The sequence below is a fragment of the Falco biarmicus genome, chromosome 10, assembly GCF_023638135.1.
Source record: "Falco biarmicus isolate bFalBia1 chromosome 10, bFalBia1.pri, whole genome shotgun sequence".
Lineage (NCBI taxonomy): Eukaryota > Metazoa > Chordata > Aves > Falconiformes > Falconidae > Falco > Falco biarmicus.
Window position 1 is genome coordinate 22,153,350 of NC_079297.1, and position 25,268 is coordinate 22,178,617.

A 25,268-nucleotide genomic window follows, 5' to 3' on the forward strand; every position below is an offset into this window, starting at 1 on the left:
GATGTGCCGTAGTGGCAGCAGGCGTGAGCACCCTGGCCAAGTGAATCCAGTTACAGCAGCAAATGTGGGAGAAGTGGATAAAGGTTCAGGTGCAGGGATGAATGACATAAATGTAGAGACAGGCCATAGATGGAGAGATGAAATCAATTTTTTTTTTTTGTGGAGTCTATTCAAAATTCTAACCAATCTGAAAATCCCGAAGGGTTGTTTCTCTGATTGGATCTTGTGTGTGACTGCACTTTTTCTCCAGAATGGGCAGTTGGATTTGAAGGACAGCCCTCAGCTAGCATGATGACATTTTATTGTTTTCCCTACTATGGTGAGTTCTTTAGCCTAGTGCTGCACGGTTGCACAAGGGGAGTTTCAGTTCTATGCAGTCTTCTTATGTTAGTGATTTCAACAGTATTTTTTTTTCTTTTAAAGTTATAATATACCTTCATAGCTATCAATGATAAATACAGTGTTTAATGAAGAAAATATATTTTTTTTGTTCCTTTCCATCTTTTATTGTTAACTTATTTGACTAGGAACTTTTCAGAGGAAAAAGAGGATTCAAGTAATGTCAGTGTATTTCCTCTACAGGATTTATGAACGCATCATTGATCCCCCAGAAACGAATTTGACACCTGAAAGCAATTTATGGCTTGGACAGAGAAACAGAAAACATGGCTTCTTTAAGGTAAGCAGATGTGAAATTGCACGTACAGAAGGAAATTAATGAATAGCCCAACAAGATATTTTTGATCAGTTGTCTTACGCTGCTGAAACCTGATTTGTTTGAATTTTGGTAGAAACCATGGACTTGGGATTTGAGGCAGGTCCAACACTTAGAGAAAAGGCTCTCTTTCTGCAAGTGAGAGTATTGTAATCACTGACTGCAGTGCCCAGTACTTGGGGTTTTTGTTTGGTTTCCTTACTTTAGGTTTCACCTACCTGCTGTGCTCTGGCACTTCATGAAACAACCGCTTTGCTATGGTCTCCTGGCCAGATAGTGGTGGTCTTAGTCACTCTCAGAAACCATTTCCTCCTTGATTTCTCATGCAGAATAGCCTCATCCTTCTGCGGTATGCCTTGGGTGACTCTTCCTTGTTTGCCCCTGTCAACACTGACTTCTAGCGTAGAGGTCTTCTGGCTTGTGATCCTTCTGGCTTTGGCAGATACTCGCTACTGTATGCAGTGCATTTGCCTTGCCGCAAAACAGTAGATTTTTCTGTTCCCAGTGTACCTTCCTTCATTTCATTTTTTCTCAGCTAAGTGTGTCACTGTGTTTCCCAACAGAGATTGAACAGTGAGTCACCGAGTTTTGTTTGTGAGCTTCTTGGTCCTCTGGAGCTTCCATTGCTTTTGAACAGCCCAGGCTAAAAGGCTGGTAGCTGGCAGTACTCGAGCTCCTGCCTTCTGGCTGGAAAGCCTGTCTTTTTCTGTGTAGGAGGCTGCCCAAGACATCATCATTGAGTAGGCCATACACACATGAGTAACTTGGTGGAGGAAAAAGGGGATTCAAGTAATGGCAATATATTCCAGATTCAACTAACGGCAGTATATTTCCAGAATTGCAGTTTGGACCTACAACTTGTAAAGCACTCTCCTGCATGTTTTCGTTCATTTTTTTTTGCCCCTGGTTGGGCTATATGATTTTCTCGTTGTGACTGAATTGCTGAACCAACCAACAAAATCCAACAACAAATGAAAACCACCCCCTTCCACCTGAAAATTATTTCTTTTACTTTGTAAGGAAGCTACAGGAAAGTTTCTGATAATTCTTACAGTTTTGGATAACAAGCCGTGGTGCAAGTGCTTGTCGGTGAAAGCATTTATAGTGCAGTGATAGGCCAATCTGCTTATCCTCGATATTGGCATGGATTTGTTGCCAAGGTGATTTGCCACCCACTCAGTTTCCCTTTGAAGCTGTCAGTTCATGAGACAATTTTACAAGTTGCTGTTTTTCTGAGGACCTCTCCTTGAAGTCCCCAGATTTCAACAAGCTAGAACAATTATTTTGTGCTAAAATTAGTGGAGCATAGCAACTAACAATTTTAATTGTGAAACAGAAGTAAAAGCTAACTTCTAACTTGAATGATGGTCCTGGAGTTGCTCTGAACCTAGTGTTTCTCTGAACCTAGAGTACATTTCATCCTCCAGCAGCTGAGCTGTCACTGTGAAGTGAAATTGATAATATTATTTCATTCTACAGCTGTTGTTTTTTTTTACCTCAGCTGATTCCCATAATTCCACAGATGGTAAACATATGTTTATAGCTATATGGGAAAAAAAGAAGTTATATTGGATTCGCCCGTCTTAAATTCTTATTTTATGCAGGCAGTCAGAGCCTCAGAACTCTGGGATATTATATGTTTGTAAATTAATATTTCTACATGTTAACACTTTGGAAACAGCAGGGTAGCTAATGATATGCTAATGAGCTGACAGTTTTTATTGATCATAATGAAAGTCGACAAGTGCCTTACTTTGCTTTATGCATGCTTGAATATTTTACTAACTTTCTTAAGGGCAGAAATATAATTGGTTGTTTTTTTTTTTAATCCTGCTTGAGAGATTCAGAAATCTTACTTTTTTTTATATTACTCATTGCAAAAACTTGGGATTTTGCCAGTTTGTAAAGAGTACACATCTCTTTCCGTATATTTACATGCTCAGCAGGACCTCCCTTTCTTTTTCAGAGCAATTTGTTTCACTGTTTTAGCATATAAAAAAATAGATCTATTTTCCTTAATGTAAACAGAGATCTGCAGGGAAATAAGAACGTTAAAAAAGAATTAGCATTTTTGTATGTGTGTTGGAGCCGTGATAATATATGTATCTAAAAGCACTAGTTACTATTCTAAGTATCGTCTTTGCCGTTCCAAAATTTTCTTTCTTTAATGATAGGTAATTGTTACGTCTCTCCATAAATGAATAGCATTAAAGCACATTTTGAGTCATATTCTCATGCCTATTTTAGATCATAATTCTTCAGAATATCAGAAGAGGAAGGAGGGGATATGATATGCGTAAATCACTGTGGCTAGTTGCTGCCATTTTTCTAATTTATGCTTTTGTTCCACACCCTATTTCGCAAGTAGCCCTGCTGTGTCTATCTGTGGCCTTGCTGGGGAGCGGAGTGCTCTGCAGCACAATCAAGGGAATTGAAGGCTCGCCCCTTACAACTAGTATCTATTAGTTGTAACTTCCCTGCTACAACCAAGCATTCAGAGTTCAGAGAAGACAGAATGGTTTTAGGACAGTAGTGGTGGGAGCAAGTGCGGTGCAGACTTAGGATAGCCGTCTGTTTGCTTTGATGGAGAATCTCATGAATTACTGCCTTCAAAAGGTACATGCTGACCCTTCAGGTTTCTTTATGTGGCCTGAAACCAAGATTTGTTTTAGGGCTAGAGAATATCATTATAATCAGATTAGGAAACCAAAGTAAATGCAACTGAAAAGAGGAAGAGTGATAGCAGACATTCCAGGAACCCTCACTCTAGGATGGATCTGATTGCTGTGAGGATCAGAATTATCTGCAAAAATCATTTTATCTCTGGGGAGAGCCCTGCCCCCTAAGGCTCTCTCCGAAGAGCTGCTGCAGTAATGAGCTTATTAATGCATTGCTGACTAGGTGATTCATGTCGAAAGATGGTAATTTTCATATCTGCCATAGCAGGCTCCATTGACCCTGCTGCTGTGTCTGGGGATTGTAGAGTAGGTGCTTGAGAAGTATATTGTTATTTTTACTGCACAGCATCATATGCATACTTGGTATTAGGTATTAGGTAAATACAGTGCCCAGGGCAGCTGTTCAAGTGCCTTGCGCGGGGCATGCCTGCCCTGTGTAGAGGAGCACAGTGCTGATGTGGGGAGATCTAGTGGTGCTGGTATAGCATTGCCTGGGCCCAGAGGTTCAGGCGTGTCTGCCAGTGCCTCCGTGCAGAGCCATTCACCAGCCCTGGCTGATGCAGCTTGCCCAGCTGTGTAGCATGCGTTAGCTCTGTGGGAGAAGTGGGTTTTAAAGAGGATGAAAGGCAACGGAGGAAATGAAAATGCAGAAGTGGAGAGCTCATGGAATACAGGAGCCTTTTCACAGAATGCAGGAGTCCTCCTCTATTTAATACAGACATGAGAAGGGCAATAAATAGGGCTTTTGTATTACTTCCTCGTGGGATGGGCTTGATACTTAGCTCTGTGGGCCTGAATTTCGTCTTGTAGTTGGTAATCTGCCTGTGCAGATGAAGGCTTTTCAAGCTAGTGAGTCCTGATGATGAACTGAAGCTTTGGTTGCAATTAGCCAAATGCCTTAATGATAATATAAAGTTGATGTCTGCTCGGGAGGGGAAAAATGGAAAGATTTTGACCACTGACGTCTCCTTGTCAAGGTCAAATCCTGATGTCCTTTCACAGAGTGTGGACTGAAGAATTCCCCCCATGCCAAGGAGAACCAGGGCCCTGGGCCTCCCCTGGGGAGCTGTGTGTGCCTAAGTCTCCTTGGGCTGTGGGTGTGGAATGCTTTTGGCAGCCTAAACTTAATGCTGAAGGAGGCATAGTCCAAGTTTGTTTGTGTGTGTTAGAATAATTATGGCTGTAATAATTGTTTGCTTATAATGAAATTTTTCTATTAAAAAATACATCAGCAAAATTTCTGCTCTTTGAAGGTTCACTTCTATGTTTGATCGTATTAATTCTGTTTCATAGGATTTATAGACTTAGAAGGCATCTGTGTTGGTGAATTGAAGTTCATACGTTTTTCCGTGGTAAAAGATACAAAAAATAGTTGTGTTTCCTCTTCAGGATGTACAAATCTATCCAAAAGACAATTGAGTGGCGGGGCTGTGATGCAACAAACATACTTGAAGTTCAATATGCACTTTTAAACTAAGGCCAAGGAAGATGTAGTGTCATTTCTCTCTGGGCGTTGTCTTGTTAGGTGTGTGATAGGGTCTGGTGAAACTTTGTCATCTCTTTCGCTCTTGGTTGAGCTTTTCACTGGAGAGGCTGAAGCATCGAAATATATTTTTATGCCTCACCTTTTAATTTCTTGCTGATGACTGCTAGCAGAAAGTATGTGAAATGGCTTTTGGGATGTTCTATTTCCAGTGACAGTATTACTTCTCATTATTATGATAGTTTCATTATTCTCATAGATGAAAAGGTTAATAAATGTATATACTTCTGCAAGAAAGACAGTGTGATCTGATTATGTCTATTAATATTTTCAGTTCATATTTGATCATGAAACAGTAAGCAGGAAATGGTGCTTGCTGATTACCTTCTGCTGTTTTGGCAAATGAACACATAAATGTTAAATGTTACATGTTACTTACTGTACTTGCCAGGCTTCAAGGGCTATCTGAGGCCCGTATTTTATTTATGGATGGAGTTCAACGCTTTGAGCTAGTGACCATGTACTCGGTCTGCAAAATTAATTCTATTGCAATTTAACTAAAAATTAAAACATAGTCTTACAAATCAGTAATTTATTAGATAACGTCTGTGATGATAAATTTCCTTTCAAATTGAAGAAATTCTTCTGTATCTGGGAGGGGATAGAACAATGCCACATCATCTGATTAACAGTCAGGGAAAGTGCAAGTAGCAGCACTAGAAGTCCCTTGTGTTCCCTTGCTCCTCTCTCTTAGTGACCTTGACATTACTAAAGGTAGTGGATCTTGCGGAGTATGTATGTTAAGCAGTCAAAGATGGAGCTGGAGCTTTGTACTGAGCTGAAAAGAGCAGACACAAGCTTCAGCACTTTCGAGGCTGAAGGATCTAGGGTTCTTCAGGACCCAGGTGTGCAAGGATACTGCACAATCCTTCATGTCTGCTGCTTCTCTCAGGGACATCCTTGCATGTCAGAGACAACAGAAGATGCAGCCCGCACTGGACCTTTTGGTCCTCCCTCTCTCCAGTCCTGCCCAGTTCAGTTTCTCAGCCTCATACCGCCAGCACTTAGCTGGCTCTGACCTTGGAGACCTGATTTCTGCCAGTCCTGCACAGGGGATCTTTCCATCTGGCTGTGTTAGAGGGGATTTAATTCTAACTGATGGCATGTGTACATGAGCTGTCTGTTGAGATACAAAGCTAGTAAGCTAAACTAAACCAAACAACTAAAGTGTATCTAGTACAAGAGGTGAGTAAAAATCTACTTCTCTTTTCATAACGTTTCATTTCAGAGATTTAGCCAAAGAGGACTGTGAAGAGCATTGCTGTGTTTCCTTTTTGTCTTTTAGAAAAGTGTGCCATAGGCTTGAGTAATGGATATTACTTAACTGCTTTTTCACCAGTCTCACCCCAGTTTAAGACACCTAAGCAGCTTATATTTGGCAATTGCAAAAGACGAAGCAGTATTATTTCTGTGTTTTATGAAAATTAATATCCAGGCACACAGGAAGAGAGGAGTAGTTGTTGTATTTTGTCTGTGTCCAGTTATTTTCCTCACGAGAGGAGTGAGCTGGTCAATTTTTTGTACCCGCTTAAGAAATGACTTGTGAAACAGCTTGTACAGAACTAACTGAATGCTTGTAATCTGTACTACCAGTTTTCTCTTTTTTTACAAAGGGTGTTATTCAAGACGTGAAAGTCATCTTTATACCTAACGGTTATATAATGCAGTGTCCTAATCTGAATCGCAGTAAGTAGCAATCTCTTTATTCTCTCCATTTTAAATTTTTCATACAAATGACTTCCTTGTTTTAAAAAGACTACTTTCAGGCTTGTCATTTTAGCTTGTGCTGAGTTCCAGAAGGCAAAAATTCTTTGTAAACAGATTGCATTTTATGTTCAGATAAATCAAGCCTAATATACTGTTGGTTACTTATGGGTTATTGTGTCTTTCCTTCTCTTCCTTTCTGTTTTGTTTCATGCTTCCTTTATTGAGCATGCCCGACCTGCAGTGATTTCTTAAGTCTTGTGCAAGGAATCATGGATTTGCAAGAACTCCTGGCAAAAATGACTGCAAAAGTAGGTACCTGAGCTTTTTTGTCAATTGTCCATTTCCTTCTGTGCTAAGACCAACATGAAAGTATTTATTCTGTTTGCAGTTATTCTACATTTTCATGGTAGAGCCATTTTATTTTCCTTCTGCCAGTAGCCCTATCTGCAGTGGACTTACAGATACAGCTTCACGATGGATGTCACTTCAGCCTTACACAGATTCTATTGTCTGCCTTACTATTTGTGAGATACTGACAAAATGTCCAGGATCTGATTTTTTTTTTTTTTTTTTAAGAAGCGTTAGCTTGGCTTCCGTTTTTGTGCTGAGAGTTAAATGCAGAAACAAAGGAGTGAAATCCCTCAACAATTTCCTCACTATTATGATGCTGTCAGAGGGTGCATGTTTGCCTGTGGGAAGTCCTGCGAAGTGTTCAGGACTGCCACAGTCTCTTTCCTGGGAACCAAAATGAGGCCCTAGAATGGAAATGCCTCTGAGGGTGATGGCTGTGCTGATTTTGGCATCATCTATGATCAATGGTTTTTACCCATGTAAAACTTAGCCCAGCTCCAGGTGGGATGGGTGGTGTGCGCTTGCGTTTGTTTTTTATTTTTCCCTCCCTGCCCAGTTTGGATTGTCAGTGGGGTGAATTGGAAGCTGTAGTGGTTTTTCTATTAGGGATTTTGGAGATCTTCAGGCTTTGCTCCTGCAATATACAGTCAACCTCAGTGTTAGCCAAGGCCCTTCAATTAAGACTGTGGTGAAGTTCTGGAGTAGAAAGCTGTGTTTTAGAGGTGCCTGAACCCCTTACGTGTGTTAAAGGGCAATCTGTAAACACTTTTTGAGGTTAATGTTGCTGAACCATCTGGTCTGTGGTAAAGGGCAACTAATTGCATCATCTGAAACAGCACTTAATGTGTTAATAACTTAACTGCAACCAACCTGTAGATACCTGTAATCCAGTTAATAAACAGGAATTTCAAAATAGAACTTGCACAGTAGTGGTACTAGCGTAAAAGCATTATAGCTTCTACTGTGCTGCTTTTTAAGTGTTCTTTTCCTTCCTAGTAGGAAAGGGGAAACTTGTTTTTAGAGAGTGTGCACATTATACTGACAATCCACTTACTCAGCTGACATGCTTTGGACAGGCTGATTCCGAATGCGAAATGTGAAGCTTTTAGTTCAGTTTGCTGCTTGTACTGTGAAAGAGAGGCAATTATTTTGAGCCCTGCTGGTGGTATGAGCAAGTTCCAATTATGCACTGTACTGAGTAACTTGCTTTCTCTGCTGTTAATTATATTTTTGCTTGCTAGTGCTTTATGAGGAGAAGCAAATAACACGGTATTTGTGCTGCAAAGACTCTGTGCTTCCATAAAGTGGTGCTGGGATAATCCTTCATTGTGAGTTCCTTTTCTGTTACAGCAGCGCACTGCCCGTTTCATTGCAGTTACAAAAATATTATTGTCTAGGAAGAATGCATGCAGCAGGAAAGGAAGTTAATTTGGTAGACAAATGCAAGTTGAAAATGGGGGGACTTGAGGGAAATCTTAAGGTTCTATCTGCCTTTTCAACCCTAGCCACAGTAGCCAGAAGTGGTACTAATGTAGATGCAAGCATATCATATGGGGATGATACATGGCGAGGCAAAGAGCAAGGCTTAGAAGGGCTGTGCAGCTGCCTGCAGAGATCCTTTTAAGCAGGCGGTGGTCAGAGAACGGCTTGCTAATGTATATGAGCAGTGAACCCCAGCTCCTAGTCGTGCATCCAGAGATATGGAGCATGAATGTAACATTTTGGAAAAGTGGGCCCCATGGTTTGCTGTCCACTTGTTACTTTTAGGCTCCGCTATATCTGGAATTACAGTTTCTCACTCGACCTGTGTTTGGCTACAGCTGTGTTACAGTGTTGAATAGACCGGTGAATGTTGTTTGCAACAAATGTGTATGTACAGTTTATATAATGTAAAACTATGAACACTCAGACCAGGGCTTCCCTGGGAGGAAAAGATCAGGCTAGTGGCTTCAGGCTCCAGCAGTTTCAGTAGCAGCGCAAATTATGTGGTAGGTAGGTGGGAGAAGAGCGTACCCTCTTGCTTGGGCTTTGCCTCAGGGTCCCATGAGTCTGGTGCTGGCTCAGGATGGGATGTGGGAGCTATATAAGTGGCCCAAACCAGGACTGTCTGTAGCTAGTCCAACAATGAACACAAGCACTTCATTTTTCTCGGGTTTACTATGTACAGGAGCATCTGATCATGACCTGTAAAATGCCATTATGCCCTTTTCCTACCTATGTCTTGTGAAGGCATAGCTTTTAGAGATGAAGAAATGCTAGCTTTTGAAGCCTACTTTATTTCAGTCATAATTTGAACCAATTCTGAATCTATCCAGTATATATGCTTAATTGATTTAATCTTGTAACTTTAGATAGAGAGACACCATAGGTCAGTGTGTTAGAAATCTGCCTAAAATGTTAATTTGCTGCAGGAGAAAAGGGTCATGTTGTATTTCAGCGTTTTCAACTGCCATGCTGGAATACCGTTAGCTCCCTTTTAAATAAAATGACTAAAATAATTCATGTGACTTGAACAATCTAGTGAAATCAGCTTGGGCATCTCATGCATTTCTCTGAGTGGAATATAATATCTTTTTTTGAATTATGGGCCCACACTACCATGTACTTTGTATTCAGATGTGCTTGTTACATGAAGACTTCCAGAACAAGACTTTCTCCTGAATCTTTGCTTGGTTAAGGTCAGAAAGGTTGAAGCTTGAGTTTGAGTAAACCCGAGAAAAATGAAGTGCTTGTGTTCATTGTTGGACTAGTTTATATGGTTTCTTTACATCATGGATCTAAATGGCCATGAATACTTCTACAAATAACATTTTCCTTGTAATAAACAACCATACATTTTTTACAGAAGTCTGTTGTCTTTCAGTTATTTGTATGGGCAGAGGAGAAGCAAGGAAAATGTTAAATAAGTTTTATGAATAACAGCTAGCTGAATATTCCTGAATGTTAAGAACTTAAGGTTTGGTTAGCGTATGGAAAATATTTGTTGTGTTGTGGGCTACCTCATTACTTGATTTCTATTCATAACCTAAAAAATATTTGAAGCTTGAGAGTTTTCTACTGATGTTTTAAATGTTCAACAAATCCAGTTGTGTGCATTTGGAAGGATATTTCAGCTAATTTAAAGGAATTGTTTTATTGAGCTCAATAGACCTTTTTTAATTAAGACTTGAAGTATGGAAACAAACAATGTTTCTGATCACTATAGTGTAGCAGGTAACAGTTAAATGTTGTTTCTGAACAAATTCTGTGGGCTGTGATATATTCATTGACTTGTGTGTATTGGGGAGTTGTTGCACGTCTTATGGTGATCTACTTGATTGATTTGCTATGTTTAAAGATATTTCTTAGAGTGGGGTAAATGATTTTAAAGTAAATAAAACTCTTCAAGATATTTTAAAGGACAGAAGTTAATAAATTGAAAATATTTATTCTCTTGGAACTTTTTTCTTTTTCTAGGGAATAATTTCTAGGACAGACAAAGGATAATATCAAGTACCACTTTCAAATTTGGGTATTTGTAAAGCCTTTTTTATCTAAAATTTTTATAGCTCATTTATATGGAAATGTTAATTTAAAAAAAAATGAAAAGCAAGATATGTAAATAAAGTAGAAGTGTAAGGCAAATCAAACACCTTTTTACAAAACTGAATATATTTTATATACCGTAAATGTAATGACTAAATACAGTAACATGAAAAGGGTTTCTGCTGAAAACAAGCAGCTCAGTAAGGCGATAGATTTGCCTCTGAAATGTGAAAAGCAGTTTTGAAGTCACCAGATCATGCTGAGTCTGGGGGAGATGAGTATCAATCCCCTATTATCCCAGAATAACAACTTAAGAAATAAAAAGTTTTTATTCAAGGCTTTCTCTCATGAGGACTGCAGAGGGAAAAAAAACCCCACAAACTCACAGAAAGTGGCCTAGAATTTCTCTTCTTGTTCTTTCCCCTAAATAGTTGCTCTTTTACTGGCAGGAATGAAAAAAGACATATTAGAGTACTTCCATTTAAAGTGGATGGAATTTTAGAGGATAGAAATAAATGAAATTCGGGTATACAGCATTATATAAAAAATACTTACAGCACTGTACATCCATTTTTTAATAAAACTGGCTACTGTTAAAATGTAACAACCTATAATGTAGGATAATAGCATCATATTTATAGCAGAATAGAGTATGCCTTTATCTTGTCTTACGCTAAATTTAGGTAGCCTTACTGTTTGCAGTGGCTTCAGTGTGATGGCTTATCTGCACAAGACAAATGTGAATGTAAAAAGTCAAGACCTTGAGAAAATCTTATCCAGCTGGCACCAGGGTAATTTTTAGAGCAGTTGCAGTTCTGGGGCCCGTGGAATGTGCGTATTTACTTCTAAATATTAAGCCTGTATTTTTATTTATTTATTTATAGTATCAATAAATGGAAAAGTAATTTTGCGTGCTCTTAGGGATCAGAGATGATGGCACTGGGTACAAGGTGTGCATAGATGGGGGTTGATCCTCTCTGGAAGATAAGATAGTACTTTGTATGAAGGAGAGGTCTGTAATGTGGCTCGGGAGAGGGTGGTTCAAAAAGCCTTGTCTATTTCTCCTGCTAAATGAATGTTTTCCCCACTTATTACTGCATAGTATCCCATCAGTAAACACAGCAATTGCTAGCATGCGGATGTAATACTTGGAAAAGATGTATCAGTTTTATCTTCTTGATACATGATTTAGTGGTTGGAATGGAGGAGGCAGTGGAAACAGCAAGGAGTGTAAGAGCTAGTCACTAGTCAGGGTTTACTCCAGGAGTGTGGCTTCTCCATTAATCGCAGTCTGGGAATATTTTGTGCAGCATTAAACAAAATGACTTTCTTTTCTCTCTAAATCTTTCTTGCTATTATAAGGTTAAACCTTTTGAACAGAAAGTATCATTATGGCTGATGCTTAGCGGTGATAAGGTAGGGATGATTAGGAAAAGTCAGTCTGCCAGTCTTCATGCTTTTTGACTTGTATGGAGGTTGATGAGCATTTAAGAATATTTTTTTTAAGAACAGTTGTAGTTTATGTAGTTTTGTTAGAGTCTGGACATGCCTGAGGGGATCTTAGTGGTTTTGTTACGGTACAAGAGAAAGTTGCATGAGTCAAACTGCTGTTAATTGGCATGGATAGCTCCATGAAAGTCCAAGGAGTAGGGTTGGCTTGTACCTGCTGACACTGACTGGTTCAGTGTTTTGAAGGCTGAGGTCAAGACTTTGTTTGGCTAAAAATAAATATACTGCTTTCTCATATTTGCTTTTTTAAATCATGTGGTTGAATTGCAGAAATCTTATCAGGTTACTTTCATTTATAGTTAAATTATGCAGAAACAAGACTGAGTCAATTGGAAGACTGTCATTGTGAGAAGACTTGTCAAGTAAATGGATTGATCTATAGAGACAAAGACTCATGGGTTGAAGATGATCACTGCAGGAACTGCACGTGCAAAGTAAGAATTTCTAAAGAGCTTAAGGAATAGGACCTAATTAAAATGTGAAAATGATCTTTGAATACATAACGTTAACTGAGAATTATGATGTTTTTAGTATGCATCTAGTGACAGTATGAACACAAGGGAGGGAAACAGTAAAATAAATAAATAAAAAATTGATGTTGCTTATGTGCGAGCTTCATAAATAAAATCTGCTTTCCCTTGACAGTGCTTTCTTATTTGTTCTAATTATATCTGTGAGGACTTCATGATTTTGAGGTGAAAGTGTGGCATTGTCTGTGTTTGGTTTGGAATTGTTTGCACTGTAGTAGGGTTTTTTTTTTTTTTTTTCAAAAAGGAAGCATTATCTTAATAGTATTCATAGATGCTTAGCTGCATCTTGCATGCTAACAACTTGCAGATTCTGTTCTCAGTGTTTATCACTCTCAGAAACCGAGGAACAGAAGAGAATTAGTATGTAAATCTTGTCTCTTTGAAATTATTTGATAAATATCTGAAGAGAGTATTTGTTTGCTCAAGAAAATAGAAAAGTGATTGTTAAAAATCTCAAAGATGATTGGCACAGCTTGCAGAAAGTGGTGCTTATGTTGTGAAGATGGGCTTATGTTTTCCACTTAATCTACTTTGCGAAGGGAGAGTGGGGTAAAGCCAGTAGTATGTGTCAAAATAGGGTGGTTCACCTTCAGATGCATTTTGATTGCAGTTTGTAGATGGATAGGACTAAACTTGTTAGTGAAAGATGGATCTGTAATCCCCAATGCTATTGTCATTTACTTAAATAGTTTTTGGTCTTCTGTGTGTTGTATAAAATGCTGACTAATTACAACAGTCGTAGTTGAATTTTGTCTTAAAAAACCTTTGCTTAGAGTGGAGTTGTGGAGTGCCGGAGGATGTCTTGTCCCCCTCTTGATTGTCCTCCTGATGCTCTCCCAGTGCATGTGGAAAGCCAGTGCTGCAAAATGTGCAAGGGTAAGTATATCCCACAGACTTTCTTAGTTTTTCCCTCTCTTTAAGAAGAGTTAAACTTGTCCTGAAAGCGGGCACATTTTATAACGACTTTAATAGATCCTGGTAATTCACTTAACATGAGTCTCAGTGTCAAACTTGGTTTAAGGAGGAAATAAGTAATTGCTGCAAAACAAAGAAGCATTCCAAGTTTCTAAGATTCTCTTTTTACCTATTGTCAGTGTAAAATTAGTTGATCTACTTGTTTTGAGCTGGGAAGCCTTACTTGGCTTCAGCTTCTATCTCCTGTTGATGTTGAGGAGCGTCAAGCCTATGGTCTGAAGTTTCTGTAGAGATGAGTAATAAACTGAGTTGTTATCTTTTTGCCTATCTTTTATTTGAGTTTGGAATGTTGTTCTTCAAAATAAACATGACGATTTCAGACACTGGGTTAGCATCACTGTGTGGAGTGATAATTTGCTGTAATTAATTTCAAAATAATGAGAAGAAAGAAAAAAAAAGTAAGCTTTGTAATCAGTGTTATTATCAGCTTTCAGTTCCTTCTGGAAATGAAAGCTGTAACATTCCTAGAAGGAATATTCAGTATTTGTTGGCTTAATAGTAGTACAAGGGACAAAGGCAATTTATATGGAGACATTTTAGCTGAATACTGATGCCAGTCTTACCTTAAGAAGCACAAATTATCTTCCCCCTCTGCCTCTGTTCTTGGAGACTAGTAAGCTTCATGCATGAGCTTTTCAGTAATTCATTAAGACGGGGATCTTGTATTATTTTAAGATTTATTAGGAAAATAATAAGAAATTTTTTTAGCATTCTGTCACCCTTCCTCACTCGCTGAATTCATTAGTCCCACGCACAAATCTCCTTTAGCTGTGATCTTGCACTTCTGAAGTTTGTTTGTTTACCTTATTGCTCTCAGGTATATGTCAGCATGAGTATTCTGCTTATTAAAAGATGTTAATGAACACAGTACTTGAGTGTTAAAGTGGTCAGGCTGGCCAGTATTTTTTTGTGTCAGAATATTTTTATTTGTAATGGTGAGAGTCTAGAAAGTTCTTTCATGGAGCTGGATGCTTCTCTTGACACTCCTTTGCTGACATGCGTGTACGCACAATGGTCCAAATCTGACACAAAGGAATTATAAGGCACAAAATTGTAGATTCAATGTATATCCCCGTGAGTAAACTGTGTTCTTGTTATTTGTAATGGAAAGATGAACAATCAAACTTGCCTTTTGTCAGTGATTGGCACAAACTTGACTCGTTATTCTGACAAGAGCTCAGCATGTCAGTCAATGGGTAGAGATGTATGGAAGTTGATTGAAATTGATTGTAAATGCCAGCTCCTTGACAGAATGATGTGCTAGGACCACAGTCAGTCACTTTTGGGTAGATAGTAGTAATTGCCAAGGCTTTCCAAAGAGCTGCACTGCAGGTGTTAATTTCACCATGCTTTTCCTATTTAGCTCTGATAGAATCATCAGTTGTAATTTGCAGTGTCTAGGGACTATTGAATGGCTGGATTATTGAACGGTTTCCTGTCTTAGCTGAGGGTTAATGAACAAAGTAGCTGTAATGTCTTGTATGTTAAGGGTTTTAAAAATGAGACGGTTCTGTTTTGATCCCTGCCATCTTGTATTAGCCTTTCAACTACCATTTGAAAAAAGGCTATAATTTTGTTTAAAATCTCATAATTTTTCTGAGTGTGTCCATTCTTTGGTCAAAAGCAGTCATGTCAGGAGAACAGACAGGAAGAAAAAGGAAATTTCTCTAATTCATCTTCTTCCAAAAATAGTTACTGGAATTGCGAATTTAAACAAAGCTTCCTGATCTGAAGTTTTTTTCTTAAGTGAGATCACAACAACTCAGGCATAAAAACTAGGGCAGCTTTAGAAAAACGAAGGAAAGTAGGATACCAAAAGAAAAAAGCAAGAAAGAAGCCTGTTTTTAAATGCTTTGTTGATGATGAAAACTCAGCTGTTCTGAAAATCTTGGATTTTTTTCTTTAATGAGCATTTTCAAGAATGTAAGTTTAAACAAAAATGTCATTAGAAGTAAATTTATACGTGAAGGTTTATGAAGGTTGATCTCTAGCAGTCCTCTATGTTTAAAATTTGGGAATCAGACTGGCTATGACAGTTGCTGCTGTGCAATACTGTTGATATCACCCTGAAGAGGTACACATGCACCTCTAAGTGCTTGATTCCCTTACCTTTGTATTCAGGAGAGAAATTGAGGTAAAACAGTTGCTAGATAGTCTGTGACCTGTTTTTTGAGAACCGAGTACTTTGAACACTCCAACTTACATTGTGTATGTGCCTTGGCTCGGGAACCTTCTAAAGCTTTGTTCAGTCGCACCACAGGATTCATACCTTTCAGTTTTCTTTTCAGTGTTGTAGGTCAGAATGTTACTGGTCAATTGCAGAGAGAGGTGAAACACCACAACAAAAATTAATTTTATTAGTGTTCAGCATCGATCTTGTTAGTAATGTAGAGTGCCTTTGTGATGGATACTTGATTTGTGTCATAGTTCAACTGTTCTCTCTAATTAATGGATTTACTGTCTTCCTCTGGAATTGAAATTTAGACGTCTAGTTCCAAGAGGACTGTGATAGTTGCGGTAATACCTGACTGAGCTGTACGCTACTCTAGCCCTGCTGGAGGTTACCGCCTTCTTCACGGTGGCAGTCCTAAACTAAGCTAGTTAACTATGCCTTGAAATGTGTGAGGAGTGCTCATGTGTTCTAGTCTGTTGGTTCAGTTGTAGAGCTGGTTATCTTTAACAGAAGGATCAGAACTTCAGACAAGATTCTTTTTTAGTAGGAGCTTTCAGTTTCCTGGGAAATCTGCTTATTTCATATGTGCTTCAAGAATATTTTTTTGAAATAGATTTTTACAATTTGTTGACTCAGTACAGTCATTCGCTGCATCTAATCCATTTTTGCAGTGCTCCAGCAAGTTGAAGAGTTCACCTTTGTGCATACAAAAAATGTGAAAGTTTAATTGAAATCTGTGCTTATATTATTCTCTTGATGATCAGTATGCTAATAAACATCTCCAGTTTTTCTAGTGAGTCAGGAAGACCTTTGGTAATGCAAAAACTGTAGCTAATCTACGGCATGTCAGTAATGAAAACATTTTCCATCGAATACTAATGAATTTGGTCCAGTACATACTGTCTTATTCCTGCTCTTTAGTTTGGGTAGAGGTGCTACTTGCTCTTAAAATGAATTCATTGTTAACTACTTTGTAATTATATATAATACTGACTTCTGATGAAAGCAAAATGCATCATATTTTTAACGTATTCATATTTTTTCAGTGTATGTGAATACTAGTTTTACTTCTGTGTTGTACCTTGCATTTGTTTACTACTTAAATACTGATTTAATTTATTTATTATTAATGTTCATACTTCTCCTCTCAAATTACAGCGAAGTGTATCTATGGAGGCAAAGTGCTAGCAGAAGGTCAACGGATATTAACCAAGAGCTGCAGGGAATGTCGAGTAAGTTTCGGTTGTATAAACTTTTCCTGTTTTTTAATGTATGTGTGGTGTTCACAAGTGACAATGATAAGTTAGTGCATTTCTTTAGGCTTCCTTCATGCAAATGTGACATCTGTTGTCTTGGAACGGTGACCTTGAAGTCAGTAGAAGCCACAAATACGAAAACAAGGCAGGAAAGTGACCCTTGCAGGGTAATAAAAACATGGGCAGAATTACTTGGAGGGATGTTTTCTCTCCTGTCTCTGCTTTCATGAGGTCTAGAAAAAGGCAGCAGCATCTTGAGCCAGTTACTAATTTCAGCTAAATTGCTAAAATTTGAAGTAACCTGGCATATATTGTTTGAGTTACTCTAGATTTTCCCCAGTATTATTTAAACTATGCGTAGCTCTGCTAATAATTGAAGGTAAATTACTAAGTATTGAACTGGACTGGCAGGTTCTTTCTTGGCACGTTCATAACGCTTAGGCAACAACAGTCAGTATTTAAGAACACAGGTAAATGGAGGCTGTGTTAGACAGGAACCTTCAGGGAGTGTCAGTGAATGTAAGAGTATTGGAGAAGATTACAATGATTTGGTTATTGTTGTGCTTGTAGCTGAGTGTACAGAGTAACAATTTTATGTTCACTAATGGAAATGGACAATAGCTGGTTGCAGATGTTGTGAAAGCAGCTTGTTATGCAGAATTACTTTGCTGTTGTTGGTGTTCAGCTGTATAGGGATGCTTAACAGTGTATTCAAAAATATGTGGGCAAGGTTGTTGCCTTGAAGACAGACTAAGGTGCCTGTTATTTATTATATGACATAGAATGTTTGTTTGGGAGGGAAAGTGCTTAAATGAAATAAGATGAGAAAAGAGGGATTTTGACCTTAAAGTGAAACCAGAGAACGTGCTCTGAATTATGTCTGTGGAACTTCTCTGTGCTATAAATAAGAATGTTATATTCATCATTGTGAGTATGATTAGACATTCATGAAGATTAAAAGCAAATATTGACCATCAAATATCTGTTGTATTAGAAAGGACAATAATGAAAAGAGTTTTTGCATTTTATTTATTGTTAAAGCAAACTGATATTTCCTTTATATACTGCTAATTGTAATAATGTTTCAATTAGTATTATTTACATCTTAATGGAGAGTGATAAGTAATTAAAACAGCATTTTTGAATGCAATATCATGAAAAAAATGGGTCTGTGCCTCCAAAAAAAAAAAAAAGTTACAGCTGTGTTTGAAGAAGACGTCAAACCTCACTGGCAAACCTTGTCATTCTGACTCAGGACAGTTTCTAAGTGGGTGCTCACCTCTGCTTCTCTGAGATGACGTGTCTCCAGAACCAAGTTCATTCAATGTGTCTTCAGCATGACCTCTTAAAGCTGTAAACAAAACACCTCCTTATTTACTGCCTCGATTAGGAGTGCTCACTAAGTGAAGGATGAATGGTGGACAAGGTGCTGTATGAATAAAGGAAGGACTTTGTGCCAGGGGAATTACTAAAAAAATGTAATACAGTTTAATTTTCCAGGCTTGAAAAACACACATAGTTTCAAAACCTGATCTATGAAGGAATACAATAGAGGGTATACATCAACCGTCGATTTATTAGTGTTGATAAAGATGAAATAAAAATCTTGGGGAGTAGTACTTCTGTCTGTAAAGTAGGATATCTTTATAGATGGGATAATGTCACAAAGATAAAGTTGAATTTTCACATTTCAGTTTTTATTTGAAGATGGATATTTTATTCTTTGCATAGGTACTGGTCCAAGCTTAAGAGGCTTTTAATTTCTGTATTTTTTCCATCCAAGGGAAAAAAAAATACTGATCCAGATAGATCAAAGATTTTGTCAGGCTGTGAGTGGTTTGTTTTTATTTCTGAAAACTAATCTAGACTAAAAATGTATTTATGATGCGCATCCTCTTAACCATAAGCACAGATGTTTACTGATAACAGCCATTCCCAGCTGGAATCCTGGCCACAAACGCTCTCTAGGTTAATCTGCAATGACAAAATTAGTGCACAGGTTTTTCTAAGAATTACAGAATAGTTGAGGTTGGAAGGCACCCCTGGAGGTCCTCTGGTTCAATGCCCCTGCTTGAGCAGGGCTGCCTAGAGTCAGTTACCCAGGACCATGTCCAGCTGGCTTTGGAATATCTGCAAGGATGGAGACTCCACAACTTTGCTGGGCAAGCTGTGACAGTGCTCGGTCACCCTCACACTGAAGAAGTGTTTTCTGGTGTTCAGACAAAGCCTCCTGTGTTTCAGTTTGTGCCCATTGCCTCTGGCCCTGTCACGGGGCACCACTGAAAAGAGCCTGGCTCCATCCTCTTTGCACCCTCCCTTCAGGTATTTATATGCTTTGGTGAGATCTCCCCTGAGTCTTCTCTCTATGCTGAACAGTCCCAGCTCTCTTAGCCTTTTCTTCTGTGGGAGATGCTCAGTCCTTCACATATCCTCATGACCCATGGATGGTGTCTCTCCAATTGTTCCATGTCTCTTGTACTCGGGAGGCCAACACTGGACCCAGCACTCCAGCTGTGGCCTTGCCAGTGCTGAGTAGAGGGGAAGGAACACCTCCCTTGACCTGCTGGCAATACCTTGCCTAATGCAGCCCAAGTTACTGTTAGCCTTTTTTTGCTGCAAGCATACATGGCTGGCTCATCTTCAGCTTGGTGTTTGCCAGGACTCCTCCAGGTCCTTTTTTCCAAAGCTGCTTTCTAGTAGGGTGGCCCCAGCGTGCGCTAGTGCATGGGGTTTGTAGTGGGTTTGCATGAGAAGGTTTTGGTAGCAGGAGGGCTACAGAGGTGTCTTCTCTGAGGAAATGCCAGAAGCTGCCCCCATGTCCGACGTAGCTGATGGCAGCTGGCTCTGAGATGGACCTGCTGCTGGCTAAGGCCAAGCCTATCAGCAACAATAGTAGCATATCTGGGATAATGTACTTAAAAAGGGGGACCCCCCCCCCCCAAAAGTCTGTGGCAGCAAGAGAGTGGAGTGAAACTATGTGAGGGCAACAGCCCTGCAGACACCAGCCAGGGTCAGTGCAGAAGGTGGCAGGAGGGGCTCCAGGCACTGGAGCTGAGGTTCTCTGGCAGCCTTTGGTGAAGCCCACAGAGAGGCAGGCTGTGCCCCTCAGCCCATAGAGGTTATCGGGGCGGGGGGGGGGGGGAGGGGGAGGGGGAATGACATTGAAGTCAATGGAAAATGTTCTATAACTTCTGTTGCGTTGGGAGTTTACTGCTCGTCAGCTGACTTTCTGGGTTAATGCTTCTGAGTGACATGATGCTGGTTCATAACTGCATGGCATGTTTGCCTGAAAAGGTTACAAGAATAAATTCCTCTTCATTAGTGCTGGGAGCAGGCAGTCAGGGTGCACCATACAAATCCTAGAAAGATGGGCAGGGCTCCACTGACTTGCAGGAAGCTTGGCCAAAAAGTTTTTCGTAAAGATAAGGAAAAATGTGGTTCCTAGAGTGACAGTTAAGGGCACCGTTTGGTACTTTCTCCTAAAAGGCTCATCGATAACAGCTAAAATGTGTGGGGGGGGACACATCACCAAAAAGCAAAACCCCAAAATAACCTTTTCTGAAATCTTGGTGTTATTTTCCAAAGCTGACATCTGAGATGAGCTGTTTGTGGTTCAGGTTTTCACTGCATGTAACTGATCAGGCTTATAGCCAATTCTTTTTTATGTACTTAGCTTTGTGATTAGTAGAAATTTAGTTATTTTGTTGTAAATTTTTTACTCCAGGTCTCATTCTTTGTGTATTGTATATCACAGCTGGAGTTTAACCTATTTATTCCAGAAGAATGTTGTTTTGACATCTCTTTCTGTCCGGATCCTATGGCTAGATACATGACTTGAGTATAAGAAATTACTAATATTTCTAAGACTGCCTGAAGCAATAATTTTGAAGTGGATAAAATCTGAAATTTAATGATGATAATTCTTGTAACTGGATCTGTACTAGTTCATTACAAATTGATTTTAATCCAAAGAATACTCAACATAGAAACATTTTAATTGTTTTAAAACTTAATTACAAGTATGTTCAATTTCATTTCCCAAGATGCACATTCTGTGGAAAATGGGAAACTTAGGGAAATAAAATCTTACTGTCATTAAATTAATGGAATTCTCCATTTATGTGGGTTTTTTTATGTCCTTATGATTCTCTAAAGAAGATGCGAGCTTGGATTGAATTTGTCTTTAGCTTTTTGACTCATACTGGTCACTGATCTGACTTTGATATGATTTCTTGACTTCTTGCCACCTTTTCGACCAGATTTATTGTTGGTCAATATTTTTTGTCCATAGGTTGACATACTGTATCCTTTCTGCTGCAGTTGTCACGTCTGAGCTTGAATAGACAATGAGTTATAGCCAGGGCTTTTCCAGCTGGTAGTTTGATAACATGATAGTAAATGATGGCTCAGTGTCTGGTTCTTTTATCACCTTTGCTGCTGCAGTTGCACAGGCAACGGTGGGGGATTCCTCCCTTTCGCTTATGGAAGTGAGATCAGGAGGAGACCTAATACCTCCATTAACTTCACTGGTCTTCTGTGGGCACTTGTTTCAATGAAGCATGCCGTATGTGATACTGTAGGGAGCTGCTTTTTTTTTTTAATTATTTTTTTTTTAAAAAAGAAAACCTGATTCCTGTAGGTTTTTTTAATATTATTGTTCACGACAGCAACTGATACAACTTGCCAGTTAAGACAATTGAAAAGCAAGAAAAATTACTTGGCCCTGCTTAGCCTTAACACTGCAGTCTCGAAGGGCAGTGACTAGCGGTGATTGTAGAATGGTCCATTTTGCATTCCCTTGATCTGCTCGCTTCTCAACTGTAAGTCCTACTAGCTGCCCAGCACCTTGCGCATCATTTGCACCTTGTAGACTCAGCAGGCTTTTTTGCATTCGTGGCTGCGTAGGGCAGCTTGATGCTGTGGGAGATAATTCTGGCACCTGAAGTGACATAGCTGAATAAGTGTTGCCCGGCTGGTAAGGCTAACTACCATCAATTTTTTTACCTGTACTGGTTCTGGCACCTGAGCTAGCCTTTGGGCATGGTGTGGCACAGTGTTGTAGAGTTGAGAGCAAGCTTCTGGCTAGCAAAGGTGTCTCTGTAGACGGGTGTTTATTCACACAGGGTAGACGCATACGTACTTTCAATATCCTCTGTTAAAAGTCACGTATCTGATCCCTCAGATAATGAGAATGGTGCCTTTAATAACATATTTTGTCTTCTATTGGTATTAGTTTTCCTCTGTTTTTTAGCTCTAGATGTGTTTGGATCATATTTTTAAACTTTTCTCTGCAATCGTGATAGCTAGAAAATGTAATTTATTTCTTTGAAGAAAGCAGAAATTCTCATTCCATCTTTTCATTCCACCTTCTGAAGCATCACAAAAAATATTTTGGGATGAGTGGGGACTGGATTAATATTTAAAAGGTGTATTGGCAATATAGCACGTTGCCTGCTTTCTTAGTGGAGTTTCACAGCCCTTTGGAAAATGGGATTACTCAGGTGTGGACAGTCCTGTGGCATAGTTACTGTAGCTCTTACTGAGTAAAAATCCTGGTTGTTAATCTCTGCCCCACTTGCCAATTTGCAGTGCAGTGATGGCATAGCTGTAGAAGGGATGCTGAAGAAGTAAATTATGGTATTGGGAAGGCTGGATGGGGTAAGGAAAAAGAGGAGCCTGTTTTGGGGCAAGATGTTAATAAACAACTACCTGAAGAGCAGGACGCTGTTTGGTCTGGAGATGTTGATTGCTTGGATGAGAAGATGATGGAGTGTGATTTGGTGTAAAATCTCCCCTATGCCTATTACTTGAGAAAATTTCTACCAGCACCTAGACCTCCTATGTACAGTCTTATTCTGAATCTAGCAGAAATCAAAATCAGAGGAATATCTTGATGTAGCTTTACATTTTATACAGCAGTTTCTGTATGGATACTGAAAGATGGGATTTCTGCTTTGCCATACCTTTGAAGGACCTGATTTTTGGAAATTAGGTTATCAGGAATCCTAAAGAACAGACCCTTTTAATTGGACACATGGCACTTGAAAATGTTGGTCTTCTACTTGTTGTGTTTGTTAGAGTTGAACACTTATCAGTGAGTTATGTAGAATATGAAATAAGAGGAGTAAAATTAGGTCCTGCATAAAGCAGGAAGACTGTCTAACAAAAACTTGGAGTGAAATTCTGTAATTCCTTCAAGTACCCGGAAGGAAAACAAGTATACTTTGAGACAACATAAGCTCACAACTCTATAGTAGTTTTTCTAAATAAGTGCCTTTTTTTTTTTTTTTTTCCCCTTCTTTTTTCTTTCAACTGTGGGCAGAGAAATGCCCAAGTAGATTACTTTAGGTTTGATATTATGGTGGAAAACATGAATTTAACTTGCTGCCTGCTAGTTTACTGCTGTTGTTAATAGAGATTACCAGTGTTATAGATTGAAGATTCTGTGACCCTTGCCATTGTACATGTTTTCATCAATGTCATTTTTAAAAAATGTTTATTTTCAGAATGGAGTTTTAGTGAAAGTAACAGAGACTTGTCCACCGTTAAATTGCTCAGAAAAAGATCATGTTCTTCCGGAGAACCAATGCTGCAGTGTCTGTAGAGGTAAGCCAGAGACTATGCATGCTTGGAAGGACTATAAGTTGCTGATTCAACAAGGGAATGCACTGGAAGGAACAATTTCTTTTTAATGAGATAGTAGGTACCTCTATAAACCTGAGTCTATAGTTAGCCTTCATGTAAAACAAGTCTGTGATATTCCATTGGTTAGAAGATTTACCAGGTACAAAGCTGTAATCGCTCTGAATTAGGGAGGGGGAGGGAGAAAAGGAAGACTGCGAGAAAGGGCCCAGTATCTCTTCAGAATTCCTGTTAGGAAGAAGTATTTGAAAAAGAGATATTTTATGTTGTTTAAACTTGTAACTGCACTGAACGTACAGGGTTTTGGAAATGGCTTTTTAAGCTCTCTATTTTAATATCAATCTGATGTATATTTTGAGGTTCAAGATCTGAGCACCCTCAGCACTCATTTATGAATTAAGCTGGACAAATACAGAATAAAAATGAAAAAATAACCTGATCCACAACCCCGTTTTTCTTCTTTCCAGTGGGGTGTTGAGATGCAGGTTCTTCTTGCTTTGGTTCCCTTTCAGCCTTGGTGAATCCTGGTTGCTTGCTGGACCAGACTGACCAGCCAGAGCTAAAATTTTAGTTGAGGAAGTCCCCTTAAATGAGGACAAGGCAGGTATCACAAGGCTAGGGAACTCGAGCAAGTTTTCTTCTTAAAGCATGTTGTAATCAGTAAGCTGTTGGGTGAAAGGTGTTAGAATAGTCATTCCCTGTGCATGTCTGCATTGTACCTCTCTTCCACACCTCTCCCTTGGTGCTGCGTCTGGTCTCTCAGAGCAGGACTCGCATTTCCGCCTTCAGTGATGCATCTCTGAAATGTCAAGCCAGAGGTGTGCCAAATGAGCATGAGACATTTCCAGGCTTAGAGGATTACTTGGGCCTGCTGGACTATCGTCTTGCCTTTATGTACATTCTTCCAGTGTCATTGTAGATGCCAACAAAGGGGCTCTGAACCTCTCCCTTAGCCAGTAAATATTTAGTAAACATGCATAGTTAAATATTTACTAAGGCCTTGAACTTGCAAACAAACGCACGTGGCTGCAGGGGCCAGCAGGTTTAGGACTGCTTGCTGGAATGTAGTCTAAGAATATACACATTATTTTTTTTTTTTTTTAGAACAGTTTCTAGAAACATCTGTAACTATTTAAGCAAACAGTATATGTCGCTTCTTTGTCCCTCAGAGGGTTCGATGTCTTAATGATACTTCTTAACAGATGTCCCAGTTTGATGTAGTGCAGTACTGAACAAACTATCTGCATTACTTAAAAGAATTAGAAATCTGAATGCTTTGAAGTTGATGAAAGATAAGTTCTGTAATTATTCAGTTCTATATTATTGTTAATGATAGGTACTCTTTTTAGATATTCATCCCCAAACTGGTTTTATTATTTATAAAATAGCATGAATATGTATACTTATCTGATGGTCTCTGGAAGCAAGGGAAAGAATTGTACTTCCACTTCCTATGAATTCTTATACATAGTACTGTCAAATGGATCCATTAAACTTCCACTTCAGCTCTGCTTTAGCTGACTGCTAAAACAGCACCACTTCCTTTTGTATTTCAGCTTTGCTTTTTACAATTATTTTGAAAATCATGCTTAAAGGTAAGCTTCTGTCAACTTTACAAAGGCATAAATTGAAGTTAGCACTCCTAAGTTGCTTCTTATATCCTG

General features: G+C 39.0%; 1 protein-coding gene across 4 annotated transcripts in view; it reads left to right on the forward strand.

Annotated features, from left to right (window-relative positions):
• NELL1 (neural EGFL like 1) overlaps positions 1-25,268 on the forward strand; it is a 292,061-nt gene that overhangs the window by 57,683 nt on the left and 209,110 nt on the right. For all 4 annotated transcript variants that reach the window (XM_056354990.1, XM_056354987.1, XM_056354989.1 and 1 more), the window contains exons 5-11: positions 583-679; positions 6,550-6,622; positions 6,869-6,951; positions 12,328-12,462; positions 13,332-13,434; positions 16,865-16,938; positions 23,469-23,568. In XM_056354990.1, coding sequence (XP_056210965.1) covers positions 583-679; positions 6,550-6,622; positions 6,869-6,951; positions 12,328-12,462; positions 13,332-13,434; positions 16,865-16,938; positions 23,469-23,568 — 665 coding nt within the window. The remainder of the gene's footprint in view (positions 1-582; positions 680-6,549; positions 6,623-6,868; positions 6,952-12,327; positions 12,463-13,331; positions 13,435-16,864; positions 16,939-23,468; positions 23,569-25,268) is intronic.